General features: G+C 30.5%; 1 protein-coding gene across 1 annotated transcript; it reads left to right on the forward strand.

Annotated features, from left to right (window-relative positions):
* The first annotated feature begins 5,806 nt into the window (after nucleotides 1-5,806).
* On the forward strand, nucleotides 5,807-6,874 carry LOC131057533 (F-box/kelch-repeat protein At5g15710-like). Its single transcript, XM_057991698.2, has one exon. The coding sequence runs from the start codon at nucleotides 5,807-5,809 to the stop codon at nucleotides 6,872-6,874; it is 1,068 nt and encodes a 355-aa protein (XP_057847681.2).
* The last annotated feature ends 5,549 nt before the right edge of the window (nucleotides 6,875-12,423 follow it).

The following is a 12,423-nucleotide window of genomic DNA, read 5'->3' on the forward strand; positions in this document are numbered from 1 at the left end:
TTATTTAAAGATACAAATTATTCTACCATGTTCAATAAATTTGTTTGTCCCATACAAGGTTGGAAATTAAAATAAATAAAAAGAGGAAAAAATAGAAACCAAGGGAAGAAGGCCTATCTAAGAACCTTCATTTGAAACATGTTTGAATTGTTATAATCCACAAAAATATTCTAGATCAAATAGGAGAGGAGGAAGAAACCACCTATTAAGCCATGGAAAAGAGATGTACATATAGAAGAGCTAGAAGAAACCACCAACCAAAATAGTCAAGAAGACTAGACGGTCACTTCCCACTAACTACAATTAGTGGTGAGTTAACTTCCTCAAGACTCATAAGAGGTGGCAAGCTAACTCCCACTAACTTTGACACCTAAATAGGCTTAAATCCATGTATAGTTATCCATGAGGTGCCTGACAGAAATATGTACACTAAGACCCCCTTAAGCATAGCTTAGGTGGGAAATAATAAAATAGGTTCTAAAAATCACGTCTCAAAAGGTACCCAAGACAATCCAATCTCTTCTAATGTAGAGAAAGAGAGAAAAAACAAAGGAAAAAAAACTACCCACCCCTCACCCCAACTGAGAGAGAGAGAGAGAGAGAGAGAGAGAGAGAGAGAGAGAGAGAGAGAGAGAGAGAGAGAGAGAGAGAGAGAGAGAGAGAGAGAGAGAGAGAGAGAGAGAGAGAGAGAGAGAGAGAGAGAGAGAGAGAGAGAGAATGAATAAATTTTAAGAGGACTAGAAATGCCCCCTGAAGATGATGTTTTTGTTGAGGTAAACCACAACCTAAGAAGGGTACAACTATGAATGAACTTTCTCTAAGTAGAAGGTTTGGTGAAAACATTAGCAACATATTTTAAATACAAGCAAAAACTAAATGATCTAGAACCATGAATAACATCTTGAATCTAACGCATGTTAGCCTCAATGTGTTTGGTTCTCTAGTGGTGGATCAAATTTCTATATATTTGGATGGTTCTTTAGTTGTCACAATAGATGATGATGGACTTCTTGAATATAATGCCAAACCATGTCAGAACCCCATAAAACCATATAGCCTTAATAGATACATTGGCATCTCCTCTTTAATTTAAATACTTTAGGAGATGATAAAGGAATATCATTTTTCTATTTTCCAAACCAACTAATAGGACTAGAACGAAGTGAGAAATCATAGCTCTTGAAGTGGACTTGTGATTCTTTAAAGTATCACCAACCCAATTTGAATTTGTGTATCTAACGAAGTCAACCTATGTACCAAATCTATAATGAATCCTAAATATGAGAATATCCTAAAGGAAATTAAGTATCCTCCCAACTTATTTCCAATGCAACTCATGAGGCTCTTGTATGAATCTTGAAACCATGCCTACTACATATGAAATGTTAAGCCTGATATGAGTTAGATAAATGATATTACCAAAAATAAATTGATACAAGGTAGAATTGATCAATGGTGTACTATAGATCAAGATAGAAAAAGAGTTATCTCTACATCTTACAATAAATCTCTACAACTTGTACAAGATTTATCTCTAAATTAGACTAAATAATCTTAATGCCAAGAAGGTAATGCAATAATCCAAGTCTATCATGTCAAACATGTTTTGTAGAGATAAATACACTATTATAATAATAGATGATTAACTCTAAGTGATAAAAATTTCACCAACATAAAGTACTACTATGAATAGTAAACCATCCTACTATAAGAGGTATACATTAGAATATGAATAGAATTGAGTAAAACCTAAAGATAGGATGAATTAATTCATTTTAGTGTACCAAACCCAAGTAGCTTTTTTGAAGGCATAGAGAATCTACTATGTCTACAAACTAAGGAAGAATACTTAAAAACCTTGTTGTTTTTTGCATGTAGATATCCTCCTTGAAGTCTCCATGAAGAAAACAACTCTTCACATCCACCCAGTGCACATCCCAATAATGAGATAAGATAATAGCAAGTGTGAGTTGGATTGAAGTCATCTTGGTAATTAATGGAAAGGTATTTGTAAAGTAAACATTAACAACTTGTGGAAAAACTTTTGACAAGCAAACATTACTTACACTTATCAAATGACCATCTATAGAAAATTTGGTTTGATATATCCATCTACATTAAACCACCTTCATTCACTTAGTAAATGAATTCAAGTTTCATGTTTTTAATTAAGGAATCACATTCCTCATGCATAGCACTATCCCACTTAGGTATTTCAAATGCCTCTAAAAATGTATATGGACTTTAGAAGTTAAGTGATGAAGGGCTACTCCACTGAAAGCTCACACATAGCACAACATAAAATATCACATAAAATGTAAGAACAAAAGTAACCCACTTTTAATTTCTTCAATAGAATGGAATTACATATTCATAAATTATAATTCTACAACCCAATAGAATCAATGAAAAAATACTAATCATTAATATGGAATCACCCAATGAAAAAATATGTACATTCATATTCAAGAGCTATACAAAAAATATTCTTCCTTGAATGACAATAAGCCTTAAATAATTTTATAAATAATATTTTTTTATAGCTAAATGGCATAGAACTAAGAAAATGCAATGTTAACAATAGAACAACATTCACTCACTACAAAAGTATTGCACTAAATACCAAGCCAAAATATAGGTATAAGTATATGCATCCTTTACTTATACTTGGATATGCATAAAGGTGTCACACACATAAAGTTAGAGATATATATCTAACTAGCACTTGCACCTAGTTGAGGTGCAATGGGTAATGTTGATAGTGATTTATACCTTTTGATATGAAGTTGATGTGAAGATTTTTTCTTTTTATGTGACATTGTTCCTTTGAAAATAAGATAGGGAGTTGATTACAAAATAGTAAAATAGATTCTAAATAGCATATTGGGGAATACAAATCACATGAATTTATTAGTGACCATTAGTTGTAATATAAATGAATTGATCATATTAAAATCTAAAAATCTATATGTCAATAAATAAAAATTAATTTTAAAAACTAAATTGTACAGAATTTTTATAAAAATCTCTTTACAATACATTCAATTTGAGAAATAGATTACACTAAATACATTTGTTTGTTTTTGACTTGTGAATAGGAATTTGGTTTTTACTAAGGTTGGATAAAATGAATTATTACAACAAATGTACGCTTCACTTAGTCTTAAGAACCTTAATATCTCATACATATATATGACAGCCTTGTGAAATCCCGTTCAAAGTGAAACAAAGAAACTTGCAAAAGGTGAGAAAAAAATACTTGCAATGTGTCCAATTTCATCTCTTGCATGCTATTATTTACTCCCTCTATTTTATTTCTCATTCTATAATTTTATTCACTGATTTAACTTAGTAGTAAATGAAATATCTATGAAGTTAGAAAACATGGATTTTGAAATGGAGGCAAAAATTGTACTTCAACAACCTATTCTACAAAAATATTAAATATACTCAAGAAGATGTTAAGCCTTAAAATAACTGCTAGTAATACCTCTTTTTCTAAAATTACAAACTTTAAGATTTTGTATAATTTTATTTATACTTTTGTTAGTTCTACAATTGTTAGTGTATTTTTTTTTAAATGTATAATTTCAATACGTAATAAAACACAAAATAAAAATAAATTAAAAAGTATTAAAACTTTTGTAGGTTGAATTTATTACATATACATGATTTTCTTTTTTCTTTCATTTGTTACTAAATATTTTTTTTCTTCTATAGCTTCATTTTATTTTTTATTGAAAAAACTCTTATCAAATTAAATTTATTTTATTGTTATATGTTCTTTATATAAGATCTACATTATCTTGTTGAAATGAATATTGAGGGTATGCACTATTTTATATGTTTCTTCTACATCTATAGCAAATGTATTTCTTAATGATATAATAAAGTAATAGTTCAAGAAATAAATTGGAGTACATTTTTTCATCCGAAAATATATATCTTTATTATTACAATGCATCGTAATAGTATTTTGAAACATCTTGGAACATTATTTTTTGTAGTAAAATCTAAAGTTTTTTTTAGTTAAATCTAATACCTCTTTAGATCTTCCGTGTCATTTTCCCTTTCAATCTCAAAATATTTTAGTAGAGACATGTCTTTTAATTCACCTCTTACTATTTAACATGAGAGGGTTAAAGTTAGGGTTAAATCAATATTTGATTAGGGTTAGGGTTTAATGAGGATAATTTTTATATTAAAGTTAATTATAGTTTCAATTAGAGTTACTATTAAATTATGATTCAAATAGGGTTATTAAGTTAGGGTTCATTAAGACTTCTATTCACTTAGGTTATGGATACAATTCATTTAGGGTACAATTAGGTTAGGCTTTAAGTTAAGGTAAATCAAATTAAACATTATTAAATTAGGGTTATTGTTTTAAAACCAAGCCTAATTCTATTTTTATATCTAAAACGTTGATAGAAAAAATTAATAATTAATATTTAAATTATTATAAAATATATAATAATATTTTTTATTAATCAATAAGATTTCTTTTATTAAACATAATAATATTATCATTATTATATTTATCCAAATAACTTCTCTAATTTATAAAAATAATCTTTTTAATAGATAAATAAAAATACTATCTAATGTGCAACTTCTGATTTAATCTTGATTTAATCTTTCAACATTTTAAGGTTTCATAGGCTCTGTCATTTTTTCATACCGACTATTTACTCTTCAAAACTATATTTGAATATTGTAATGCTCAACTTCTGCCTAAATCTTCAAGGGATTCCTTGATCTTTCCTTACGTATAAAGATTCAAATAAAGAGCTATAAAACTACAATTGACCTACTATTTTGAAATATTATTTTTTAAATTATATGCTTTACAGTGAGTGATTGTACAAGATAGCGAATGCAATGAAGGTAGGTTCTGCATTTAATTCAACAAAGTAATCTTTTATTTTATTCGTCAAATAATATGATCCACCCTTAGATCCCATTTTTTTTAATATTAAATTACTCTAATTAGTAAATCTAAAAGAGTCGTGTAAAGAAAGCAGTCATGTCAGAAGGAAAATTGAAAATAAATGTAGCCTGTTGTGAAGAATTTGGCCAGTGAGACAAATTTCTGCTGGAGGTTCTTTCCACAAGGGATAGCCTATCGGCTAAATATAGGTTAACACGGGCATTGAGACTAACCTCTATTATGCTGTGTTAATTAAGTTTCTTTTAACGTATGTATTAATTGAAGTGTGTAAATTTCACATAAATTATGCCATTTGTTAATAAATCCATATATTGAAATACTTCTCTCAAAATAAATATAAAATAAAATTTTAAAAAAACACATAATATATCACTTTTATAGATACAACATAAACATAAGACAAACTTCATGTTATAAGCACCTAAATGATATTTAGTTCAAATCTTCTACAATTTTTTTTTATATATTTATATATTTATATATTTAATTATTATTAATGTCAATAAGACATGAATATAATAAATTACATTATTTATTTATTTTTCTGGAAAAACGTACACTTTGACATGTGCAGAAGGAAGAAAAGTTTCAAGAGGAAACTGTAACCTAATCCACCGAATAATTGACGAAGAATATTAAATCATCTTTGTTATTTGGTTTTAATTAAATCATTAGCAGCCGGCGATGGCAGGCTGTCCGTTTTGACTTAATTTTAAATCTTGAGTCGAATTGATTGCTGAGGTTATTCGAAGCAAATGTTGAGCTTGGCACTGCTATAAATATTTGCCCATCTCTATTTGGGATAATTGCCTTTAGCTGTGAAAATGGGGTAAGCTCAGAATTCCTAAGCAAACAATGTGGTCAGATTTGCCTGAACATCTGATGGAGAGGATACTGGAATGCCTTCCAGTGGACTGCTTCTTCCGTTTCAGGGCTGTTTGCAAGACCTGGAATTCTCTCTTTTCATCCCAACATTTCAATTCCATAGCCAGAAATAGCCAGCCATTTCTCATTCTTTGCCCTGCCAAAACCCAATTGCCCTCCCTAATCTATTCCTTCGTCACCCACACTTGGCGAACAATTTCTTTATCTTTCATACCTCATGATCGCCCCATCAATTTCAGAGGATCTGCTTCTGGGCTGCTCTTGGCAGACATTAACACCAATTTCTTGTTTGGCTATAATTCTTCAATGCTATGTGTTTGCAATCCTCTTACCCAAATGTACTCGACGCTGCCAGAAATGATTTCTGTCAGTAAAATCATGGCTAAGGCAATTTTCCCAGCGGGGAATAAGACGGACGAATACAGTGTCATGGTGGTGGGCATGAGCAGCACTGGCACAGTTTTAGTAGAAGCATATAATTCGACTACCAAGGCATGGAAAGTTGCAGGCAGCATTCCTGATGTGGTTTTAAGGAGTGAAAATGTGTTCTTCTTCAAGGGTTATTTGCTGGGTATGACTGCGAGTGGAGGCATAATGGCCTACAATATTGAGCAAGGAATCACTTCTGTCATGGCTATGCCCACAGCAGACGCCAACAATTTGCGGGCTCGGATTGTTTGTTGTAAGAGTGGTGTGTTTGTGGTTGGGGCAATCGAAGAAAATCACTGTTTAAAAGGCGTAATTGTGTGGGAGTTTGTTTTTGAGAAGACGGAGGAGGAGGATTATAAGTGGGAAGAGATTTGGAAAATGCCGAGTAGTGTGTGTGAGGAATTTAGGAGGAGCTCGAATTCAAACTGGTTTGAATGCGTGGGAGTGGGAGATAAGATCTGTTTGAGAGCTAATGAGAGCATGGAGATACTTGTGTATGATGTGAGCAAAAGGTCTTGGAATTGGCTGCCCAATTTTCCTGCGGATTTCAGATATGTGAGTATGAGATGCCTTCAGCTGGAAGTTATGCCGAGTACTAAATTCTCTTAAGTTTGGTTGTATTGTGCGGTGCATCAATTCTGGGAAATCAAAACTTGTATGAATAGAATAAGAGTAAGAATCTGTGGGACTAAGTGCATGTGGTGCCGGATATAGTTCTGCACGGCTTTCCTTAATTGTTTATTTGTTTAATTGTGTGTTTATGTATGGTATGCTTGTAAACAATTGCATTTATGGTAAACTAATAATTTTTCGAAGTTGATAGATTGACATGGCTTTACAATATCAATATCTATACAAAATTCAACTAATCAAGTGGACAAAGGAATGGAGCTTTATATAAAAAAAATGAGTTGGCCTAGCCAAACCAGGGATTCATTTGCCCATGCAATTCAATGGTCCCCATTGCGGGGGTAGGCAGGCAGGATGATAGCAAAACATGTGGAATTTGGCTTCATACCTGCCAATTGCATTTGTTTAATTTGTTTGTTGGGTTAAATTGGCATAGACCTGTAGGAATGCAAATTCATTTAATCTCTAGCTAGAAATTAAAAAAATTGTTCTCATAATAAGTTTTTTTTGTTTTAAAAGCATTCACCTAATTGTAACAATGATATCTCAGCAGCATAATATTAACTTATACAAGCTTCCAAATGGCATGAAATATGAACCAAAGCTAGAGACAACGTATTACATATCTTCCTCCAATACAAAACAAGATTGAATGACGCAATGAAAACAAAACCTTACATGCCAGCTAAAACCATGAACTTTTGCAGAATACAACCAAAATGCTCAAATGACCGAATGAAAACAAATAATTTACGGTTATTACCTTCAATGGTATAGTTTCTATCCATCAACCATATTAACACCGCAGCCATGAGATAGCTAGACATCAAAACGTAGATTATTTTGATAACCACTGCTGGGCACTTGAGTCTTGCATGTGATGAATATGATAAACCATGTTACAAACTATTTACATTACATAAATACGTTAAGGATATTAACAAGCTTTCCATTTTTAAACAGATTTTGCAATTTTTCTGCTAATACAAAGGCTTATTACATAAGATGATAAGAAGTCAATCGCAACTATGACATCATAAAAATCACACTCATTAATGGAGCAAGAAGGCAACAGTAAACATATCCAGACATGACGTACATAAAAAAAAAAACTATTTTTTTTTTTTGAATTTGAATGACAACGCCATAGAAAAATGATTTGTCAAGGTTCACCATCAAGTTTAGTTTTTTAACCGTTGTCAATAAAATGCATCTTGTTTCGTAGTTAGCTTCCAATCAAATAAGCCATAATAAACAGTTTAGACCTGCTTCTTTCTTTCAAAGAAATAATTTGGATTTCCAATCGCTTTATAAAATGAGGAAATAGGTTGGTGAAAGTGCAAGTACTTCTAGACTTCACAATGGCAATGCCATTGTGTGGTAGAAATAAAATGAATAACATTTCAGATGAGAAAATAGTAGCAAAACAACTGGAATGGAGTAGACTCGTATCGAAAACTGTATCAAGACCAGTAGAATTAATGGAGTAGACTCTTACGACACATAAAGGTATGTGTTGAATGAAATACTACGTTCAACACAGCACAGAACAAGGAAATATTGCAATGGAAATGAAAATATAGGCATGACTAGGAAAAACTTAGTTGTTAAATCCCGACGACCATTAACATAAAGCCCATTAGACCCACACGGCCTAACGTAAAGCTGACCCTATTTCATATGTGCGGAAGGAAGAAAACGCTGATCAGGAAAGTCGGAAGAAGCGAGCTAAGCTACCTCAATTATTGGCCTTAATTAATTTATTCATTTAAAAAATATTTCTCACCCCAATCCTTTGCTGTATGATTGACTAAATTGCTGACTGACTAAGAGTAAACATTAAGCCTGGCACTGCTATAAATATTTGGAGTAATTGCCCGTACTTGTGAAAATGGGTGCGTTCAGAATTAGTAACCAAACAATGTCGTCAGATTTGCCTGAACATTTGATGGAGAGGATACTCGAATTCCTTCCAGTGGACTGATTCTTCCGTTTCAGGGCTGTTTGCAAGACCTGGAATTCTCTCTCTCTTATCATCCCAACATTTCAATTACATAGCCAGAAATAGCCAGCCATTTCTCATTCTCTTCCCCTCCAACGCTAATCTATTCCTTCTTCACCCACGCTTGGCGAACTATTTCTTTATCTTTCATCCCTCATGATTGCCCCGTCAATTTCAGAGGTTCTGCTTCTGGGCTACTTTTGGCGGACATTAACACCAATGCCTGGTTTGGCTTTAATTCTCCAACGCTGTGTGTTTGTACTCCACGCTGCCAGAAATGGCTTCTGTGAATCGAATAATGGCTAAGGCAATTTTACCATCAAGGAATAAGATTGTGGTGGGCATGAGCAGCATATAATTCTACAACCAAGTCATGGAAAGTTCCAGGAATGAATGTGGTCAACTTGCTTTTGTAGGAAAATACAAGTGGGTGGAGGATAAAGGTGATTTAAATAAATTATTTATTTAAAATAATTGTGCAAAATAATTGTGCAACTTGCATTTTAGGAAAATACAAGTGGGGGAGGATAAAGGTGATTTAAATAAATGTGAGAGGTGGGATTTTGGGGGATTTAAATAAATATTAATTTATTTAAATGTGAGAGAGTATTTAATTAAATAAATATGATTTATTTATTTAATTAATGGTCTGAATTTGGTTAAGTGAATTAAATCAAATAAATTGAATAATTTATTTAATTAATAGGAGAAGAGGGTTAAGCTGAATTAATTAAATATTAATTTAATTAACTCATTAATTGATGGTTAAATAATCAAATAAATACTAAGTATTCATTTAATTAAGTGGACAGATTTATGTGACTACAATTATATTATAATATACGTATTGTATTATATTATATATATTATAATACATATTATATAATATATATAATGTAATAATATATTATTACATTATATATATTATATAATATAATATATTATTACATTATATATATTATATAATATAATAATATATTATATATTATATAATATGTAACATATAATATATTTTTTAAATTAAAATTACAAATAAAAATCGGATATCCGATTTGCATAGGTAATTACCAGGCCAAGGTGTACTGACACCCAGGCCAAGCAAAAAGTCAACACAGATTTTCGCGTTTTTAGGTGAGTGAGGAAGGCTATTTTTTTCACATCGCCACTTTTTGGCCCCCCTTGATCCTGCACTAACCCACATATGTTTGTGAAAATTAGTTGTGGAGGATAAGAATATCGAATTGTTTGATCTTTGTAGGACTAATGGCCTTTCTTGCTTTGTAGCTCTCTTTTGTGTTTTATAAATTTTTACCCCTTTTGGAATTAAAAAAAATACTTCTTTTCTTATGGAATTTGATTGCAATGATTGTTTAGAACATATGGCTCAAAAAGGAATGTGGGGATCTTCAAAAAAAATTACTTTAGAATAAACCCAATGATTATGTATCTATAGAAAAGCTTTATGTTCTTTATGATTTAACAAAAAATGAAATCAATATGTTCTCTTTCCATAAACTTTTTATTTCTATGAATTTTTTAATCAATATAATTATAGTGATTTAATTTACATTCCCATGTCAATTCCTATTTGATTTTGTGATTTTGTTTACATGATTCCTTAATAAAACTACATAGTGATATGTGATACACTTTTGTGTTAATTTCACTTCTTTCCTAACTGTTATCTATTTTCATTTACTCGTATTTAAACCTTATCATTGTTTTAATTGCATATGTTTATTCACATTTACCTTACCATTATTTTATATTTCCATGGGCTTAATCCTTGCTTCAAGATCCTACACTCATCATCCTGACTAAAGTTGTGGTAAGATTAAAAATAATAATAAATGTGGGTATTACACCTCCTACTTACAAAGTACAAGTGTAAAAGAATTATGTCATAAAATTAAGTGTTCAACTAGACATACCAAGTTTAAAAGGAAGAATGATGTCCTTGCTTATATTTTTATTTGTCTTCTCTAGATTTCATTACAAACATTGCCTATCATTTTCAAGCATTGAATTTTCTTCTTAATAGCTTAATGTAATGTCTCATTTTCTCATTTGTTATCATTTATATATTTTTTGAAGGAGGTCATCCACAAATTACTTTTTCCTACTAGATACGGGAGCATGAGCCTTTCGGCTAGACTTCTTCGTCTAAGAGCCAAGGAATAAGGGGTACCAATTTCGTCAAATTTGCCCAAGGCATGATCTTGATCTCATCCCTTTTCAAGATGTCGAAACCATGCACTCAGCAAGACTCAAGATCCCTACTGGGCTCATTAAGAACCATTCAACTTCACCAACAAATCAAGAGACCATTGACATCATTTATATATTCAAACATCTATAAAAAAAAAAATTGAGAATATTCATGCTATAAATATGTGGTGCACTTACATTGACTTTGGCTAGAAACCAAAATTTGATCGTAGAGTGTTTTATACCTTATTTAGAGTATACACTAGATCCCTCTTACTCCAACCATCTTGATTTTCACTATATTAGTGCTCATTTAATTTATTATGAGCTAAAATATTCTATGATAGGTTCTTGGTCTATTATGATAAACTATGGGAGTGCATGTGAACTCTAGAAGTACAACCTTTGATAGAATAGAATTAGTCACTTTAAATGCATATTCATATCTAACAAATTTTTAGTGGATTTCATATATTTAGCTAAGCCTTCCATGCTAATCCGTTTTTTGTTTCTCAATGTTTGTAATACTTTCATGGTGTTGTTTTTGTTATAGTTTATTGTTTGAGATGCTTGATAACAAAAAATGACATGAATTTGGCATAACTGGACAAATTTTAACAATTTTATCTAGCTTTAATGATGCATCTATAGGTATATATTGAATGCATATCATCGTTCAAATTTATTGTTTTCATATGAGTAGTTATTAGATAACTAATGTATTAGACCTAAGATTATGCATTAATTCAAATATTTATTTTGTTGTAATATATTTAATTATTCAAATTTTTGAAATCAAAATACTATTTCAATATTAATAAAAAATGAATATCTCGTAGAGCTTAGAAAACAAATATAATGTTGAAAATGTCCATCTAGATCCTTACAAATACTTACATGAAAATATATTAATTATTATAACTTTAAAAATATTTAAAACTCTCTACTTAATAAACATTTAGAAACGTATATTCCTCATCAATTTAATACTAGAACATCATAATAAAACTCTTACAATACACTACACAAATCATTTGAAAAAATAAAAATAAAACATTATAATAATAATTTATATCTTATCCCAATACTAAACCAAATCAAAACTTTATTCTAATTTTATTTTTAAATAATAGAACAATGTAATAATCTATATTTATTACAATATATTAAACAGAATTCTTTAATTTTCCTGTGTGAGACAGACATTGTGTTTGAAAGTCAAATCTGCTATTCGTCAATAAATAAAATGACTTAAATCACACACAAAACTTGTATTTCTAAGTTTAAAAGTGTTAAATACTTAATATGTTGCTTATGG

This window comes from Cryptomeria japonica, chromosome 10 (assembly GCF_030272615.1).
Source record: "Cryptomeria japonica chromosome 10, Sugi_1.0, whole genome shotgun sequence".
NCBI lineage: Eukaryota > Viridiplantae > Streptophyta > Pinopsida > Cupressales > Cupressaceae > Cryptomeria > Cryptomeria japonica.